At 45.5% G+C, this 19,509-nt stretch overlaps 1 protein-coding gene across 7 annotated transcripts in view; it reads right to left on the bottom strand.

Moving 5' to 3' along the window:
- The window catches only part of sh3bp4a (SH3-domain binding protein 4a), a 35,295-nt gene that overhangs the window by 7,723 nt on the left and 8,063 nt on the right, over positions 1 to 19,509 (bottom strand). For 2 of the 7 annotated variants that reach the window (XM_046382535.1, XM_046382536.1), the window contains exons 2-5: positions 18,596 to 18,762; positions 15,490 to 17,843; positions 6,617 to 6,805; positions 4,220 to 6,172 (exon numbers count right to left, since the gene is read on the bottom strand). In XM_046382535.1, coding sequence (XP_046238491.1) covers positions 5,948 to 6,172; positions 6,617 to 6,805; positions 15,490 to 17,843; positions 18,596 to 18,719 — 2,892 coding nt within the window. In that variant the 5' untranslated portion in view covers positions 18,720 to 18,762 and the 3' untranslated portion in view covers positions 4,220 to 5,947. Of the gene's footprint in view, positions 1 to 4,219; positions 6,173 to 6,616; positions 6,806 to 15,489; positions 17,844 to 18,595; positions 18,763 to 19,509 lie in introns of those variants that run through there. The other 5 variants (XR_006842726.1, XR_006842727.1, XM_046382539.1 and 2 more) reach the window with 5 other exon arrangements.

Below are 19,509 nucleotides of genomic sequence, written 5' to 3'. Positions count from 1 at the left end.
AATCAGGATTAAAAATGTCTGTGGGTTTCAGTGACGCATCGGGGCGCATTCAGGACCCCGCACGAGCGTGAAGCCATTTCTGAGCACTTTGAACAGCACACATCACACTGCACTGCTGGTGAACTGTGGTGAACTCACATTTATCTCCACAAGAAGGGAAATCAGTCTGTTCATAAGCTCTTCATTCTGACTGGGATTTTATTTGGGTTAAAGTCTTACCTGACACGTCTCGTACCGTGTGCTCCACAGCCCTGAGAGCAGCTTGGACCAGCTGTAGCTGACAACAAGAACATATCCAAAATTACATGTGATATTGTATTAATCCTGACACACAAACAAACATGTGATAGATATGTCTTCAGGGTCTTGTTTTGTGACAGGAAACTGGAGTTCACTGGTCAGAAATAAAAAGTGTGAGCGTGCTTTTGTGTAAATTAAGCTTTTGTTTTTGCACAAACGGAAAGAATAAGAACACACGTACTGAATTAATCATAATAAATAAAACTAACTTCAACACAGACGACATATTCTTTGTCCTCTCTCAAGACCAGCAGGCCGCTTCTCCCGTCCGGTCTGACTGGGACACCTTGGACGGAAACGCTTGGCAGCCGTCCTGTGACACAGCGGCCACTGGATGGCAGCAGAATATTTCATGGCTCCACATGATGGTGTCAGATCATCACCACAGAGCTGAACGCAGTGACATCAGCACAGAGGAAGTCCGAGGACCACCCAGATGTTTGGGTGCGGTCAGAGCAGACGCAGCTCGACAGCCACCTGATCACAGCAGGAGAAGCCATCAGGTGTTGGACGGGGAGCCGCGTCTCGTCTTCCTGTTGTGCACTGCATTGTGGGAGACGGAGTCTGTAAATGACATACTGCCTGCCTCCCTTGCACCCCTTGCTGGGTGGAGGTGACACTCCACCTGGCTGCTGTCAGCCAATTAAAAAGGAGAAGACGGAGAAGATCCTGGACATGAGAACAGACCAGCATTCAGTGGTGCAGCATCCTTGAAATTCAGCCGTTTGTGGATCCTTCCTTGACCCTGAGACACACACACACACACACACACACAGAGCTAATTAACGCCTCCACACAACATGGCCTCTAACGCCAACCCGATTCGACGGCAGGTAGATGGCAGGAGCCAGAATCGGTGAAAACACCTGCATGGAAGTTTTAGTGAGAAGTTTTGGCGGTAAAGAGACGAGGGAAAAGGACAAGCAGCCCCTGAAGACACACAGAATACACACAAGCTGCAACACAACCTGAGTCATCAGGACTAATTGTTCTCTCTGACCTCCTCCTCCATTGATTTCCCTCATGAATCAACGTGTGAGATCAATAAAACAAATTATAACCTGGGCATAGACACACACACACACAGTTCTTTAAGACCACAACTCACTTCGATTCATTTAATTTCTCTCTCTTTAACGAGGCTGAGTCACCTGAACATCTCCCCCACAGCCTCCTCATCCATAAAACAAGAGGCTCCTTCACTGATTTACCTCTAATTTATTCCACCGGCTCCTCGACCGTTCCTCAGGTAACGGACGAGGCTTAAAGGAAACAAAACACGCTTCTTTGGCGAGCTGTTTAACCCTGTGAAAAACGCAGGAACACAGCCGTGAAGTCCGGAGCTCAGCAGAATTCAGCATCCCAGACACAAAGACGAATCTGCAATTAAACTTCAGATGAAAATTCACTTTTTGTGCTTCCAGTGAAGATTCAAAGCTTCGGTTTGAGCTTTCAAGCCAAAATTAAAACTGCACTTCTGCTTCCTTAATTCAGTTGTGGGGAGATTTATTGCACTGCAGCTGTAATATATCTGTAACTGCTCAGAGAGCCTGCACCAAAAACCTGCCTCGCATTGCGCTTGTTCAGGTGATTTCCTCAAGTGTGAAAACGCATCTCGGCTCTGATGTTATGTGGGTTTTGCTTCGATCGGTCCCTGATTCATCCAGCAACTTGTTTAGCTCCACTTTAGGGCCGGGCTTGACTGAAACAATCGATCGATTTCTGCAGCCACAGCAAGCAAAACAAGAAGACTATTTGGATGCTTTTAAATGCACTTCCTTCTGTTCTAACACAGTAAAATGACTGACTGACTCATTTGTTCTTTCTTCAGACACTCTGCACAAACTCATCATGCAGATCATCTCTCCTCCGTTATGAAGGGATGACGGCAGGAAGTGAACTTCACCTGCTGAAAGGTGCATCGGGAGGATGTCTGACCGTCCAGGAAGCTTTCATGCCTCAACGAGAAGCAGCTTGGTGAGGTTTCACAGCTGTTTTCACACCACACGGGACACAAATAATCAATCAGCTGAAGTTGGGAACCGAACTGGAGGTTCAGGTTTCGTCCCCGTGGCTCTCGAGCAACAGAGGATGCTGGTGGAGGAAGACGTGACAAAGAGACGAGAGAACAGAACTGTATTTTTGCACTTTCTTTGTCTTTCGAGGGCTCTTTAGACGAGGTGAAGCCGCCCGGCCTGTTTCCACACATCCTCCACAAACTCCCACGGCAGATGAAAGAGGCCGAAAGCTTTTCATTTCACCACCTGCTCCGCACTTTCAAAAGCGGCCAATTTGTCCAGAATTGATGAAGCAAAGGTGGTGGTGTGCAAAATCACTGTTTTCCTCTGATTCTCTGATTTGGCGGACAAACTCGTAGATGAGTGTGACACCTGTGGTCCTCTGATTACAGGCGCCGCAGCTCGTCATCGCTCATTTGTCTTCGTGGAGCTCTGCTCAAACTGTTTACATCCCGGGCTTCCAAAAACACGGTGCATCCTCCAACTTTTTCATGCAGGAAGTATCAGACTTGAGCGAGGGCGATAACAACTCTCTGCTCTGCTTCTGCATCCCTGAAGAAAACTCAGACAGCTCAGAGACTTCGGAGACGAACATGTTTTTATCTTGCTGCGAACATTTCTTTGCAAAGGGAATGAGGCTGCACCCCGTGAGCTGATTTATTCAGTCTTCTTCTTCTTCTTTTTTTTAAATAAGCAGCTTGTTAGAGCCTCAGCAACAGGAGAGTTTTATCACCTTGCTCAGCATCGCAGGGCCGTGAGCTTCGAGTCGTATCCATGACAGGAGCAGGAATGTTGAGGGTTCGTCATCGAGAGGCAAAGGACGACCCCGTCAAGGTGGCCCGTCCTCTGAGGGTGAATAACTACCCGCTTTAATTAAAGCACATTAAAGCCTATGTGTGCAGGATGGCGTTGGGCCGCGAAGAAGAAGGATTCGTGTGCGCTCACGTGTGGCGTTTGTGCACGCGAGCACGTGGGACGGTTTGTGCATTCGTGCATGATATCTGCATGTGTTTACATGAAGAAATCTGCCACAACTGACACAACGCGTAGTCGTTTAATGAACGCCGTGATGCACAAAGATTCACAGCCCTGGCATGATCTGCAAAATCACGGAGGTGGAAAGGATTTATCAACCCCTCCGCTGCGTCTCTGAGGAATCTCCAGAGTCAGTGTTTAGCCCAGCTTAGCACAATGACTGCAAACACACAAGGAAACCGTCAGCCTCGCGTTCACGGGAAATAAAACAGCTCCAAAGCTCCATCTTTGTCTCGTGTATTCAAAGTCATAATGAGACGCTGACATGTTGACACAGCACGACTTCCTGTTCTGTAACTGGGTCACACATGACAAGATCCTCCACCAGGAGGAATCTTTGGTCCGTCTGGTCTCCAAACTACGTTTAGTCTCACGGGGGGAGAAAAACATGCAAGCAGTGACACAAGAAACCAGCAGTCAAAGCTGTTTGTGCGCTGAATTACAGCAACAACCAAAGGACAAAAATCAAGGAAGAAAACAAAAAGGTTCGAGAGCTGGAGGTAAACAAATATTTCTGTAACAAAAACACGAAGCTGTTTTAGCCTTGGGGATCAAGAATAACACGATATAATCAGATCTACTTGAAAGAAAGTCCATCATCAGTTATGCTGAATAATAAACACCTGGAACCTCACCTGGAACCTTTTTTCCTCTCATTTGATGCCGAGTTTAATGACACACAAGCAAATTTCCAAAATGTCAGATATGCTTTAAGTGAAATCAAAATTTTAGTCCTATCAAACTATTATTTTGAGTTTCACACTTCAAATTGTATGAAAAATATTAAAACTCCAGGTGTGTTTGGTGCTGCAGAGGATGTGATGAAAGGAATCCCAGGAAAGCTAAAAAATCAACAACAAAACTGATTATGTGCTGTTTTCAGTGTTTTATTGAAACCTTCTGAACAGAAACACTGAGCACATTTCAGATCTGCTGGTTCGACTTCACTTCCGAACACGTCGATACTCAATCGGCGATTGGTACAAATATATAAACTCCTCGCACATTTTCTGTGCATATCCCAAACACGCAGAGGAACATTACAGCAGTCACAAAACATACTGAGAGGAGACGGGAAAAACAGCAGAGCGAAGGACTAAAACCAAAGCAGACGAAGGAATGAACAACAGACGCGTCAAAGCCGCTTGATTAAACTTGCCGAGATCGCAAAATCAAAGACGAAAGGCTTCTTCAAATATAAATTTAACAAAAACTACATATTTTCTGACAGTTTTCACAGTTTAAAGTCACATTTCATTTCATCAGAAAGCAAACTGTGGTGTCCTTCAATGCCTCCTGCAAAACGTACAAGAAAAGGATTTTAGTCAGTTAGATTTTGTCAGGATCGAGTTTTCCGGTCATCGTGGTGGCGTCTACTGTTTGCACAAATTTTTTTCCATTTGTTATACTGAAATAAATTTTATCTCAGTCTCTGATAAATCAAAACATTTGCATGTGCAACAACTATAACTCTGGAAAAATATTAGACGCACATCCTGAGCGTTAGCTTGCTAACTAGCCTGCTAACGCCGCCAACTGAAGTGTGTAGCGTTAGCTTTTGCACAGAGAACTGGATTTGAATGTTGTGCTGAGTTTTTGTTTGTTTTCAGCTGAACAGAACAGAACGATCAGATTGTAATTTTGACTTTTAAGCACAGAATTTGTCACACCAGCGTAAATATGATGGAAAATACACAAGAAAAACCAACAACAGTACATACACTGCCGATAATACACCTTCTGTTTTGTTTTGCAAGTATTAAAAATAAAAGTGTATCTTGCATACACAGACATACTGTACCTTCACTGCATGGACTACACTGAGTCACATGTGAAGTTAGCATTAGGCTAACTGTTTTTGGCAAGCTAATTACTGACAAATAATGTTGATGTCTGAACGTATGAAACTTTGAATTCTTCTCTGCCCTGTTCAGTACAAAAAGGCCAACGAGAGGCAGTACAAATACAAAAACTGCCAAAAAAGTTGTTCATGTTCAGAATTTGGTTAAACGTGGGGGTCAAATCAGCTTTCAAAGATGGTGGGAAGGTCAAAGTTCACAGCTCGTATGGTTGGAGGTCTCTGACATCCTGAGGGCGAAGGAAAAAGAGCGAACTTTATTTAACTGAAGAAAAAGGAAAACAGGATAGCAAAAAAAAGGTTAAAGAATAACAAAAGACAGACAAAGAAAACCTGATGAGAAAGACAGAAGAAGATGAAGGATGAGGTAGAAAAGCGCTGGAGAAGAAAAAAGCAAGAAGAAAGCAGGATGAACATTAAGAGGCAAAAAAAACAGGAAGAGGCAGATCCTCCTGTCACACACTCCCAGAAAACGCCCAACAAAAACCACGATGCCAATCCGAGACTCCAAATCCAGGAGGTCTGACCTGAAGATCGAAAGCCTGGAAATTTACCAGACACCCCGAACAGGGCGATCAAATATCCGTGACGTCCATCCCGAACTCTGTGTCCTGTTGAACCATCCAGGACAAAAACAACGAAAGTTCAACGGCATCAGCTAATCTCCAGGTACATCCAAGGACCAGGTACTACAGCGTCCCAGCAGCTCCCAACGAGACAGGCTTTTAGAAAACGTTCACACAGCGAAATCTCCGTATCCGACGGGACAGAAGGCGGAACTGCGAAGGGTGTCCAGGCAGTTGACCAGGATGAGCGTGCCGGTCAGGTGCTTCCACCTCTTGGTGATGGGGTTCCTCATCTTGTCCAGGCCGAGGTGGAGCTCCTGGATCACGTCTCGGTAGCTGTCCCCCACGTGGGCGGCCCAGGTGAGGAGGAAGTCGTAGGCGGGCTTCCACATGCACTGAAAGGTTGGGGTCGGGGTTGGAGAGAAAGAGGAAGAGTTTAGGAACGCGCAGAAGGCAAAAGACTGGACAAACTTTTGCTGTCTTGGCCTGGCGAGGTTCTTCCCTGTTCTGATAACCTCATATCGATACTGCAGGAGGTGAAAGAGGTGCGTGCCACCGTTCTGGACGCAACAGGAAGTGGGCTTCGGGCAACATCAGCACTTGGAGCAACAGAAGTGGCTGCACCGAGTCAAATTATGAAAATGTGACGGCATGCAAGTCTTCCCGGTCTGACGGGGCTGACGTTTACATGTGTTCTAATGCGCAGTTAAAAGACAGAGGAAGAAAAAGAAAGACTACCAGCGAAGAAGAAGAACAACAACAACACCTGGCAGAGGTTGTTACTGCACACAGAGCCACACTTTGTAAACTCGTGTCCAGGTTTTTCTCAGGTCTCTCACCTCGTTGTCCAGTAAGCCGTTCTTGTCGCGATGTGGAGCCTCGTAAGCCTCCATCTGCTGTCTGGACACTCGGGCGAGCTTCTCGGCCAGCTCCCTCCACCGAGACGCCACCTCCACCGCCGTGGTCAGCAAGACGAAGTCCAGGACCAGTCTGGCAACCAGACCCTGGCAGTCCATCTTCAACAAAGCCTGAGAGAGGGGGCACAGAGACAGTTGTCTTTAGTTAACTGACAGAATCACTCTGAAATAAGACCTGACAAATCAAAAATATCCAATTGTGCCATGAAGCAACTCATCTGATTCACAACACGGCTGCCAGTAAGAGCAAAGATCGGCACAAGAAAACCAATCGCCTCACAGTCTATGTTAAGTGTGGTCGACCCGAACGCTGGCTGCAACATAAAACATACCAGACCGGTTTGGGACTTCCGGTTTGGGAGTCTTAATCCTGTTCAGATTTGTTGTTTGTTTTTCAACGGGCTGAACGACAAACAGAAAAGACGGTTCCTGGAGAAACAAACGAACTTCTTTATGGCTGAGTGTACAAATGTAATCCTAAACCCTTCCTGTAAGCAGCCATGTCCCTCGGGCTGCCGCCGCCGCCGCCGCCGCTGTGAATATGTTCTTACTCAGCTAACCGGGTTAAGTGAGGGTTAGAAAATACTGAGCGTTAATAAAGGAAGCTGAGGGGGAAATACGCAGCAGGGAGGATTTTTTCTTGAAAAGAGACACAACGGATGTGTGCATGAGTGCATGTCCATCCAGAGATAACAGACTGCTTCAGAAAGCAAGGAGCATCTCACACACACACACACACACACACACACACACACTTCAAAGTGATGCACCTTTCAGGCGCCAATCAAACACCACTGAAGCGACAGGATGCCAGTCGTAGTGAACCGAAGCGCTGAAGCGCTGAAGAAAGGCTCAACTTTACGCAAATGTCCTTTGATGACAAATAATTCTTCTAATTCTGAATCCCTCGTCGCTCTTTTCTCTTTTCTTATAATCCTTTTTAATAATTTCAAAGCCCATTTGTGCTTCCACTTATTCAGCGTATCCACATTTTATAATTAACCCTCCGTATGGTAAGTTTTACTGTTGGTGGCTGAGTCCGCCACTCCTGTGCTGCACTCAGACTGCGTTCAAGCACACGAGGGATTCACAGGAAATGACACAGCTTGTATCATGTATTGACATGAATGTATTTTATGTCATTTCAGCCTCCATCTGAACTTGACAGTGACACACACAGCGAATATTCACTTCACAGAGATCTGTGCTGCGTTCAGCGTCGCTCACAACTCATGAAAGGCTTTTCTTAATGGCCTCCGGACAGACGAGCCGGCAGCATCCTGAATGTAAGGTGAAGTGATTCATCCCGTCTTCACCCGATTACTCACATCCACAAGAGCAAAGAAAACGTAAATGTGTTTAAGGTCCCGTGTTTTTACGTGAATCACACGCCGAGAATAAATAAAACACGTCAAAGTCGTCCAACTGTGGGGCCTCGATTTGACGGAGCTCGAGTGGTTTTCAGTGAATCAGCCTGTCTGTCAGTCAGCTGCAGCTTCAAAGCGACACACACACACACACACACACACACACACACACACACACACACACACACACACAGTCTCCAGCCATCTCTAATCTGAATCGGAAAAAACAAATTTCACACTGATTTCTCTCTCGCTCAGACGCTCAAATTCAAATTCAAGATAAGCGACAAAACTTTGGCACAACAACGAGTTTCCAGTCGGTTGATACCAACAATAATACACAAACTGAGGCACAAAAAACAACAACAAAACCTTCCCCACGTCTGCTTGTTTTGTCTGTTATGTTCTGTGTTTGTGCAACTCTCCCCATCGTTTACAATTAAAAAATAATAAACAAACTAAACTAAATAAGCTAAAACAACAGCATGAATATTCAGAAAACTGCGTGAGCTGCAGCCTCTGGAAGCAGGAGAACAAAACGTGCCGACGTCCTTCTGGTTCTTCATGAAAACTGCATCTGCAGCGCGTGATAAGGCGTCCGCCCGCCTGTTCGATGTCACTGACTGATTAAAGTTTTTTTTCTTTTCCAGGATCGCATTTCAGACGAGAGGAACGACTCGCGCTGAGCCGCTTGGATCCAGATGAAACCCAAACCTCCCGCATGTTATCAGGCTAACCTGCAGCTTTCATTAAGTGCTTCCCATTGAAAACCACTGATCTGAGCGCAGCTGCACTAATGGAAGCCACTCGGCGAAGGATGATCGATTATTCATCCATTCATAACAGTAACTGATTAATTATCAGGCGGCAGATATTTTACCTTTCTGGACTTTCTGTAATTATTGGAAATCTTATCACATATTCCATCTGAGATGAAGTTAGCCTGCGCCCTGCAGCTCTGTACTAAAGTGAACGAACCTGAGGAACCAGGCTGCTCTTTCCAAATCAAACAGACATGAAGAGCAGCCCAGTTTATCTGTATTCACCCGCCTCCTCCTCCTCCCTGTCTGCCTCCACCTCCCCCCACCACCTGGCCGGCGAGCACTTTGGTCTTCTCCTGCGATGTCGTCCGTCTGCTGATTCAGGCTTCACACGGGTCTAAATATAGACCAGGACCAAACACACACACACACACACACACACACACGTCAGGGGTTCAACACTTGAGCCTGCTGTCTGAATGCGATGCGTTCAAATGCAAATCAGGCGCTCCTGTACGTTTTGTTAGAGCCGGAAAGGATTAGAGCAGGCAGGAGACACGACAGGAAGGAGTTTGTGCTTCAGATTAAAGGTCAGGAGGTCAGGGAGTCCAGAGGGGGGCGGAGTCATCTACCTTCTACCTGAGTTTATGGGAAAACTTTTGAGGATAAAATTTTGTTTTGGGGGAGAAAGCCGAGTCATCTCCCTCTGAGACGCACATCACACACTCTGACCGAAACAGATGGAGCTGATGAAGCGCCCTTGAGCAAGACGCCGACCTTTAACGGTCGGCGTCTTGCTCAAGGGCGCTTCATCAGCTGCTGCTTCACATCCAGCTGGAGTCATTTGCATGCACAGTCCAGTCCCTCAGTTTAATTCAGTGAGACCTGTTGACTTCATTTCTAACCTTTATACTTTCTGGATGAAAGTGAACCGGACGCATGACTCAGCAGACTGAGTCGTGTTGTGTTCTCCATGCAGCGCCACGATGAAGACCAGAAACCACAGCCGCACAACAACATGTTTTCTTTATCAAGTTCTCTGCTCCCAGTCGGGCTGATGCTTCCACGAGACGATTCGGTCCTAAATATAGAAAAGAGACTAAAGAGTCTGAAACATACGAGTTCGCGGCAACCTGCAGGAAGCCCCGAAGCAGCCGGACAGACGGAGCTGACAGCTGACCGGGCGGCTGTCAACAAAATGAGCTTCACTTCCAAAAACAGTGAGGAGGGAGGAGGGAGGAGAGAGGGGTGAGGAGGGAGGAGGGAGGAGAGAGGGGTGAGGAAGGAGGAGGGAGGGGTGAGGAGGGGAGATGATAACACTGACAGGTGTAACAGAGGAGGGAGGTGTAAAAGAGGCGGGCAGAGAGAGAAAGACTGTCCATGTGTGAATGTTTCTGAATATTCTTGTTGTCATTTCTGATCTAATTAGACCTTATTTGATCATCTTTGTTCTCATTTATCTTTCACAACAAGTCACAACTCTTTCGTCAACTCCAAACTGAGTGATTGGCCCCGCCTCCCTGTATGGATCTATTATTAAACAACAGCCTCCTGGCCTTTCAGCACAAGGGACTCTCTCATTCGTCCTTCGTAACTCGAGCCGCCGGGTGTCGGGTGCCCCCTCAGGCCTCCAGCTCCGTCCTGATCAATGCCTGCTCACATTTCACATGAGAACACCTGTCGGCTGGCGTGATGGACTAAAGACAAACCAACAGTGCTGAAACACGTCTGCGCTCCCACAGTCCCACAGGATGTCTCCTCGCTTTTGCAGAAGATGTAAAGATTCTGCACCTTCACTTCACTTTTCCACTGCACATTTTCCACAAGCTCGTAATGAGGGGATGTTCAGGGATAAGCGACCTTGTGGCCCTGCGGCTAAACTGATTAGCTCGACACATGTGAGGAGGTGCTGGAGGCTAAGATTAGCAGAGCTTTGTTTCAGGGTGTTACTGTTCGGCACAGATTGGTTTAGGCAAGAATGATAAGGCTGAATTTTGGGTGAACTGTTCCTTTCAATCAGTGAGCATTTGTGTGGAGTTACGAGCTGCAGCTAACCAAGCTAAGTCCTCATGCTAAGCTAAGCTAACCTCCCTGCTAAACTCACAGACGTAAATGTTATCCACCTTCTCATTGAACTCCTGGAAAGAACAACAAGACTTTGGTAAATTTCCTGAACTATTTTGGAGCCGAACAGAGTCACAAAGTCGGTGTAATGAGGTGAGGAAACATTCTCAGTCCAGGATCGAAGACCACGCCTCGTTCCTGTTCGCGTCCCGCTCTTACCTACAGCATTCAGTCCTGTCTAAAGCCCTTCTTTTCCCACTTGTATCAGTTCACACATCCGTCCCATCAAACCCATTTTTCCTGCTCCTTTGGGCTCCTCTCTCGTTACAGAAACCTCAGGAGAGACGGGGGGGACAATGAAGCCTGCTCGTCTGCCCGACAACGTCCAGCCCAGGTTGTCCCGCCGCGTCCTTTCCTTCACACATCGGCCCACTAAACTCATTCAGACGTGTAAGCGCTCAAAAGGGGAACCTGAATTTGTGTGTTGGTCACACACTTTTGAATTGAGACACTTTGATTTGGAACATGGCACAGATTAGTGTGAAGTTGTGTATTTCCGTCCTGAAAAGGAGCATTTCGATGCAGTTTTAAAGCCTTTTCGTTTAGAGAAACCCCTGAATGCTTTGTTTGCTAACCGAGGATTTTGAAGCCAGAGGTTCTCAACGCAGGAATGTTTTATTGAGCAACGATTGCATAACACGAGCTTTCTTTTTTCCTTTGAGGAGGATTTAGTAATTCAAGCCAGTGTGACTCAGTGGACCTTGTTCCTGCAGCCTGGTGACAATTTACTGCTCTCTGGAGACACACACACACACACACACACACACACACACACGTCCTGGAGAGGTTGACAACCGAACCACAGGAGTAGCAGGTCTGGACCTGAAATCAGCTGAAGACGACCTGCTCAAAATCAGCCTGACAACCTGCAGATCAACTGCTGATTCAGGTGGACTAAGCCAGTGAGTCTGAGCTCTCATCAAACGGCAAACCCAGGAAAACTGGAACAAATCCTTTTATGTCTTTTGTCCAAATTCAAAAACTGTGTTTGTTATTTCCAGACTGTGAAGACAGTACTAAAGCCAAATATCCCCATCCTGAAAGGCAAAACTTAGACTCTTAAACTGAAGCACGGCTGCAAAAGTTGCAAATAACGTCCCAATAGCCCGACACGATGTCTTCAAATAGCCCACTTTGTCTTACAAACAGATCAAATCCACAAATATTCACTTTACAGTCACATAAATCATCAAGTGAGATACTAAAACCACAGATTGTTGGCCTGCAAATGTATTCTAACCTCAAATGGATGTTAAACTGAACTCAGAAACGCTGCGGAAGTCGCTGTCATCTGCTAGTTTTGTCAACAAACAATAACTTTAAATTTGATTTGGTGTGAGCAGCTGGCAGAACCACATGAGTCACTGGATGTCTGGCTGAGACGCAGAGTAATGAAATCATGTTTTTGGCAAATGGCCCTTTAATTCAGGGTTATGTCAGGGGTTTAAATCGGTTTCTCTCCGCAGCTGCAACACTTGTGGACAAATCTTTCCATCTCGATCAACAGGACAAATTTCCATATCGTCCTTGGTGATGAAACCCACACGGAGAGGAAATACATGAACATATATCCAAATATATGCAGAATATATGCTTCATCTATGCCATATTTAGGGTCATATGTGTGCATGTATGTGGATATATAGGAAATATATGTGTCATATATGACTTTGACCACATATATGCCACAGTCAGGCACTTTATGCCATACATAAGGACTGTATCTCACTTTATTTGCAAGTGATGTAATGTGGAAGCAAAGCCAAGGACCTCAGCTGATCCTGGTGTCTCCATGCAGCTGGCCGCTGTTTACATTCACAAAAGTTTTTCCTCTTTTTGCTGGAATTTTGCTACATCACAGCCTAACAAAATGAGTTCATTACAGTAAGTGGACTTCAGAATATTTTATGCAACCTGAGATCATAGTGTTGTCATATAATCCCACCAGTGTATGATAAAGAACATTTTAAAAAATGTCCCCATACGGTTGACAAAACAGAAGTTTGTTGTTCAGTAAGGATGTTCATTGTAGGCCTTGTAAACACTATGAATAACATAACAGATTTAAAGGTACAATTATTACATTTTGGGAGCTTTCAGCTACATCTCATATCTGTAAGAGGAAGTGGAATAAGATTAAATAATCAAATAACCTAATGTCTGTATCTTATTCAGTCCCCTGAAAATGGAGACTTGGTCTTCCAGCTTATCAGACTGGATGGTTAGATGGACATGAAGCAACAGCAGGGCGGCGCTGTTGTTGTATCATGCTGTTTACACCTTTTTCATTATACAGTCCCACATGGAAAGAAAATATATGAACATCAATGTTTTTTGTCTATGCCACATGTATTTTCCAACATATGTGCACATATTTACATCTACATGTATAGCACATATGTAGATATATGTGTGCATATGTGGATATATATGTACATATAGCTGAAAGACATAAGGCCAATTTCGAATATGTGCATATATGTTGGAAAATACATGTGGCACAGATAAAAAAACACATATGTTCATATATTTTCTTTCCATGTGAGAAGAGTTTCTCCCTTCACGAGAAAATGGCTGCACTTCAAATAAGGACATCTGAGTGCGTCTCTCTTTCACTCCTGGTAAATATTAAAAAAATATGAGGCTCAGAGGAGTCAAGGATGGAGCCTCGTGCATAGATGAGAAGGCCAAGGTGCTCTTTGGGCACACCTTAACTTTAAAGCCTCAGCAGGAGCTGAAGGTAGCCGCCAGAATAAAAGCCTTTCTTCAAACATAAAAGCATGCCTGCTTCGCTTTGGTCTTGGTGAGATTACGTGGAGGTCGCATGACTTGCAGCCAAACAGGAAGAGGCAGATGCAGGTGAGTTGTGCTGGATAACAGCGCGAGGTGAAACACAGCAAATGAGTGACACTCTCCTTTACCTCAACAGTCACAGTCCCATTTAGCCGGGCTCTTTACCCCCGGCTGCTCCGGTGGCCGCCACGACAAAAGTGCAAGCACGTTTCATCAACTCTGCCTGGATAAACAGCAGTTGGAAAATGTACTTTGCTAAAGTACTTTTTGAATAATGGTGTCTGGCGGGGGAAATGTCTCGGGACAATTTTGCTTCCACCAGGGGTGCCGCGCTGTCGGGGAAGAAAAACACATCCTTTCCTTGACAGAGTTGTTTTTTGCTCAAACTGCAGATGTTAAATTTTATTTCTATGCTTGCATTTGCAGAATTCTCTCCTCCACAAGCCTCCTCCTCCCCCACCCTTCATTTTTCATGTGATGGCTGTTCCCACTGTGAGCCACCTCAGGCTGTAAGACAAGTTGTTTACCATTCATGTGACTGAGCGTATGGACTCAAATCCGCCCAGTTCACATTCAGCACCGTGTCACATTGTCCAACTGCAACACTGAGGAAAGAAATCATGCTGAGGGCTGATGTAGCACAGAGGCATTAATCAATCAGGCAGCAAGTGACCGACTGTTAAGGAAATTAGATTTTTGTTCTTCTTAGCTTCAACAAAGCTTAACTAATGATGCAGCAAACATCTGAGGGGCCCTGATAAAAGTGTTCAGTCTGTAATGTGCATCACCGGAGAATAAAGCTGCCGCTGCTGCTGCAGCATTGTGGTAATGCCAGACAATTTTCTTTAACATTTATCTGCACACAATTTTGCTGAGCATCAACGTTTCCTGAACACTGTGACATTTGCAAGATGAGGAGGAATGACTGCAATTGTAAGACTTTTGGACTGTATTTCTCTGTTCAAGGACAATTTAGTTTGAGCTTGAATTGGAAACAATGAGGAAGCTTTTAGCAGCATCAGTGAGAGTGAATATGGCCGTGATTTTGTGGAAGCCTGTGAGGAAACCAAATCAAGTAAAATTAAGTCATGTATCAAATATAAATATAATATAACATCTGTTTCCAGCTTCTGAGAGGGGAGAATTTACTGTTTGTTTCTGTTTAATAACATCAAATTGACAATGTTTGTGTTATCAGCCAACAGGCAATTTGAAGACATCGCCTCGGGCTCTATGAACTCATAGTTCATAGATAAATGAATGAATTTATAGATAAATGAGTCACTAATACTGAGTCCTCATTTGAATCTACACCACAAGCAGCACCTCATTCTTTGTCTATGGGACAATGACAGATTTTCATCCCTCTGATAACAACTTTAAAAGTCTGTCTTGTCACTTTTCTCCCTTTAGGAAAAAGAGTTGCAGCATGCACAGTTCCTGACTTAATAGGGTCAAGGCTCAAGGCCACCTTAAAGCAGCTGTCCAGAGTCCCCACTCCATTTCCTGAACCAAAACATAAAGCTTAGACATTCAAAAGACCAGGATTTATACCAATTTCAACCAAAAAGACTTCTCAGGAAAAAACACAACATGGGAGTGATCACACAGAGAGTCAAGACAATTTCACGTCACAGAAATGCTTTTTTCTTAACTTACAGGCTTCTGCCAGGTCAGTATAAAATGTTTTGTGACCATAAAAACAATGATGCAGTACAATGAGAACATGTCTTAAATGTCTTGGCCTTACCATCATGAGTTCCCTCTGGAAGGACTTCCTCTCCTTGTTCTCCGTATTGGTACACTCCTCTTTGAGTTTCTCCAGGACCGACGCCACCTTTTCAGGCTCATTGTCCAGCTCGGTCCGGCAAAAATAATTCAGAGGCAAATTCCCATAACCCAGGGCATCGGCAAAGGCCCTCCAGTTGCCCACATTCTCCATCAAAACTGTCCTCACTGTTGCGTAGATGTATGTAAGAAATTTGCAAGGCTTCAGGATCTGCTCCAGCAGCATCATGGTCGTTAGGTCTGGACCGCACCAATAAATGGGCTTGACCTTACCCAGAACTAAAACATTCTTGGCATGGACAAGGCCTATCTTTCCCTGATAGTACCCAATGTACCACTCTTTGGTCCGCAGTTGCCCTCGCAGTTTGATTTTCTCCTCACTGAGCAACGCAATCACGTCCCCCTTCTTATACTCCAACAGATAAGTGCTCTTGTGCTGCCTAATTACTGTTTTTATCAATTTGCCAAACTTAAGGTTGGTAATGCACCGGTCCTGAAACTTTGGGTACTTGGAAGTGACAGCCAGTGGTGAGAGGACAATCTTATCCACCTCTTTCTTTTTCAGAAACCTCCTCTGGCCCGTTACCCTCGCTCCAGCCTTTGGCGGCGGCTGTGGAGTTTGGACGCAGAACTGGGTGAGGATACAGTCGAGAGCATCCTTGACTTGGACCCTGAGAGTGAAGTCTGAAATGCTGTTGGGGTTGAGTGATGTGATCATGTATAACAACCTGCTGACTTTACCAAGTTTGACCTGAAATCCCTGAATCACCCCAGCACCCTCACTTGCCTTCACCTGGTAGTTGGACATGTTGGAGTACAATCCCACCTGGAGGTCCTGAGGGAACCCCAGCATGAACTGGTGCTTCCCCCACAGCTGGAGGGCCACTGGTGGGTTGGAACTAGCCTGCCGGCCCACCTCGCTTACCAACAACGTCTTGGGGGCACAATCATGCCCAAACATGGCCACGACCGTCTTAAAGGAAGGGTGGATGTGCTTGGGGCCATAGACGCCCAGAGTTACTTTCCTCTGCACATGGTCCCAAACAGTCGTATTGTGGCTGATGTACTGTGCCTGAACCACCACGGCCACATACATACAAGGCTCTAGACTATCCAGCTGCACCTGGATTGTATCCTTGTAAATGTAAGCATTAGGAATGGGTGTGTAAGGCCCTTCTTTGCAGTCACTTCTAACACAAAGAACCTCTGCACTGTGACAACTTTCTTTCTTGACAGTTACCAATACTTTCATCTCCAACGTGATAAAGGACTTGGTCTCCATGTTGCTGAGCTTGACCTCCACCACGGGGCTAACAGTGGTGCAGCGGTCACTGTTGAGCTCCAGAGGAGGGTCTAGTAAGGCTTTCATGGAGATCTGCTGGTAGTCTCCATGGCTGACATGGCCTTCGGGGATATGTGCGCTGATGTGGGTGTCTGGGAGCTGAACTACTCCGCCGTTACAGTCCAACCGACACACAATATTGGTCTCCACTGGCTGCGTCTGGCCCCATCCAGGACTTTGGCCCAGGGAGTCAAGGTCATGGCAAGACCGGGCTAGCTTTCTGTGGTTCAACCAAGCAGTCCTGAAGTCCTCCCTGCTCTGAAACTGCTCTGGGGAGGGAGCCTTAAGACCTGTGAAGAATCCTGAAGAGGGTAAGGTTGGATTCGACTGCGCCTGCAGGACTGACAGTTCAGAGAGGCTGTGGGAACGTTTACTCCTGAAAAATGGGTTATCCCTATGGAGGTTAGGTAGAGTCTCTTGGTTTAAGCTGGTGGGGGTTGTATTGTTAACATGGCAGCTGCTGAACCCATTTGTCATGACTGCACTAGTGCTAAAGTTGGAGCAAGATGACTGAGGTGCCAGTGCATCAAACAGAATAAGGTCTGCTGGGTTCCTTCCACCTGCATCTTTGCTGTTTTGATCAGGCTGACAGATGAAGGGGTTCACAGAAAAGGGACTGCTGTTGTAAATTGGGGAGGGCTTAAGGGCCATCCCTGTCCATTCCCCCAAACCTCCAAACTCCTTAGACCCATCCTCATATCCTTCCCCAAGACTGTCAATCATCCCACTGTCGCTAAGTGAGGAGTTCCTGAAGTTGACCGGCTGGACGTAGGCGGCCGGGATGTAGCCCATTTCTGTGTTGTTGTGGGCGTACCACCACTCTCCACCTGATGTGTCCAGCACGTAGAGGTGATCACCTTTGGAGAATTTCAGCGTGGTGAAGCTGCTGGGGCAATAATCTTTTATGGCGACCACTTCCTGTGCATCTCCATAGGAGGCTGATGTGTCCAGCCTTAAGGCACTGGGAGAAGGCACTGAAAAGAAAAACGATGTTAGACCAAGTCCTAATTTAAAACTATTAATCACGGGCTTTTATTTGTCTTGATCGCAAAGCATTATTGTTAGTGGCTTGGCCTTACTTTAGATAAGTGCACTTAATCACTTGCTGGCTGATTTCTCAAAACACTGCAGTTAACAGTGCTTATCTCCTAATCAGACAGAGACATAATAGACCAGTGGCACTAATGAGGTCAGGGTACTACAGATCAGACAAAAAGGTCTGTGTCCAGATGGTTTAATGCTTCACTTTAACGGCTCAAAACTTTCACAGAAGCAAAAAGTTCCCTTAATTCCGGAAAAATGAAAATGAAAAGACGCGTCTTTAATCATTCTGACTAGAACTACATCATTTTCAGATCACTATGTAAATGTATGAGAAGATGAACTGCATAATTTACTGCATAATTTACTATTTTTAGTTCACCTCATTAGATTATATGGAGCATGTAAGCAAAGCTGCAATGAAGTGCAACCAGCGAAGTGAAAGAGCCAGAGAAAGAATAATAATGTGTTCAACAACACCACTGAATAATTTAATATCAATAGATGAAAAGCACAAGATTAAAACGACAAATTATTTAAATTCCAGAGATATTGGATAAAGTTTGGTTCTGTTCTTCAAATTAATCATTACTGAAGCAAGTGACACTTGTGCCTTACAGGAGACACGGCACAAACAAAACAAGACAACGGCGTAAAACAGACGTGATTCCAGTGAAAAACTGACCTTTGACATCGTTGAGACTGGCTCCAGTGACGCCTTCGCTCAGGTCGATGAGCGTCCCCTCGGACTTACAGCGAGGGAGGACGTGGTTGTTGTTTGTCACTCTGATGATTCGATGGGCGGCCATGGCTGGTACTTATCGAAGCATTTGCTCATTGGCAGCTTCTCATCTGGATGGAAAAGAAGGGAAGAATTTCGCTGACCACATATGCATTCAGGCGTCGAGCAGATGCTTACATCTAGAGAGACTTCCCGAGGCAAAGCTACAGTATGAAGCTTTTATTTCATAGAACACTAACACAGTTAAAGGCTGCAAAGGTCAAAGCTGCTGTAGCAGAAAATAAGGATGAAAAATATCACTGAATTTCAGTGTGAAGGATGTACTGGGGGAAATAATGACTCGCGGATAAACAGGGAGAGTATTTCTAAATCAATGCAAAGACCAGGAGCGTAGAACTGCAAGAGAAAGAGAGAGGGAGACAGAGAAATATTTAGAGAGAGAGAGAGAGAGAGAGGGAGACAGAGAAATAGATAGAGAGAGAGAGAAGGAGAGGGGGAGAATGGTGTGATTTAGGAGAGAACAATCGAAAAGCAATAAAGACATGAAAGCAAAAGAGATTTGAGTTATGAGTGAAGAAGGTGAGAAACATGAGGTGGAAACCCATCACGCATGCCTCAAGAACAACTTTTGTACAATATGTAGGCACCTGAAAGTTATATTAATATGAGACTGTTGAACATGTGATTCCAAAACAATGGGCTTCACTGTGCTGGTGGCTTTCCACCAGACTGTGATCCCTGCAGGGATCTGTCCCTCGTTCAGCTCCAGGAGCATTACTGAGGTCAATCACTGACGTTTGACTTGGACTGCACTTGATAATGTTCAGCCACAGCATTTAAAATGGAAAACAATTTGC

This window comes from Scatophagus argus, chromosome 24 (genome assembly GCF_020382885.2).
Source record: "Scatophagus argus isolate fScaArg1 chromosome 24, fScaArg1.pri, whole genome shotgun sequence".
Lineage (NCBI taxonomy): Eukaryota > Metazoa > Chordata > Actinopteri > Scatophagidae > Scatophagus > Scatophagus argus.
The sequence above is the reverse complement of the archived record's forward strand: the minus strand, read 5'-3'. Positions and strand labels throughout refer to the sequence as shown.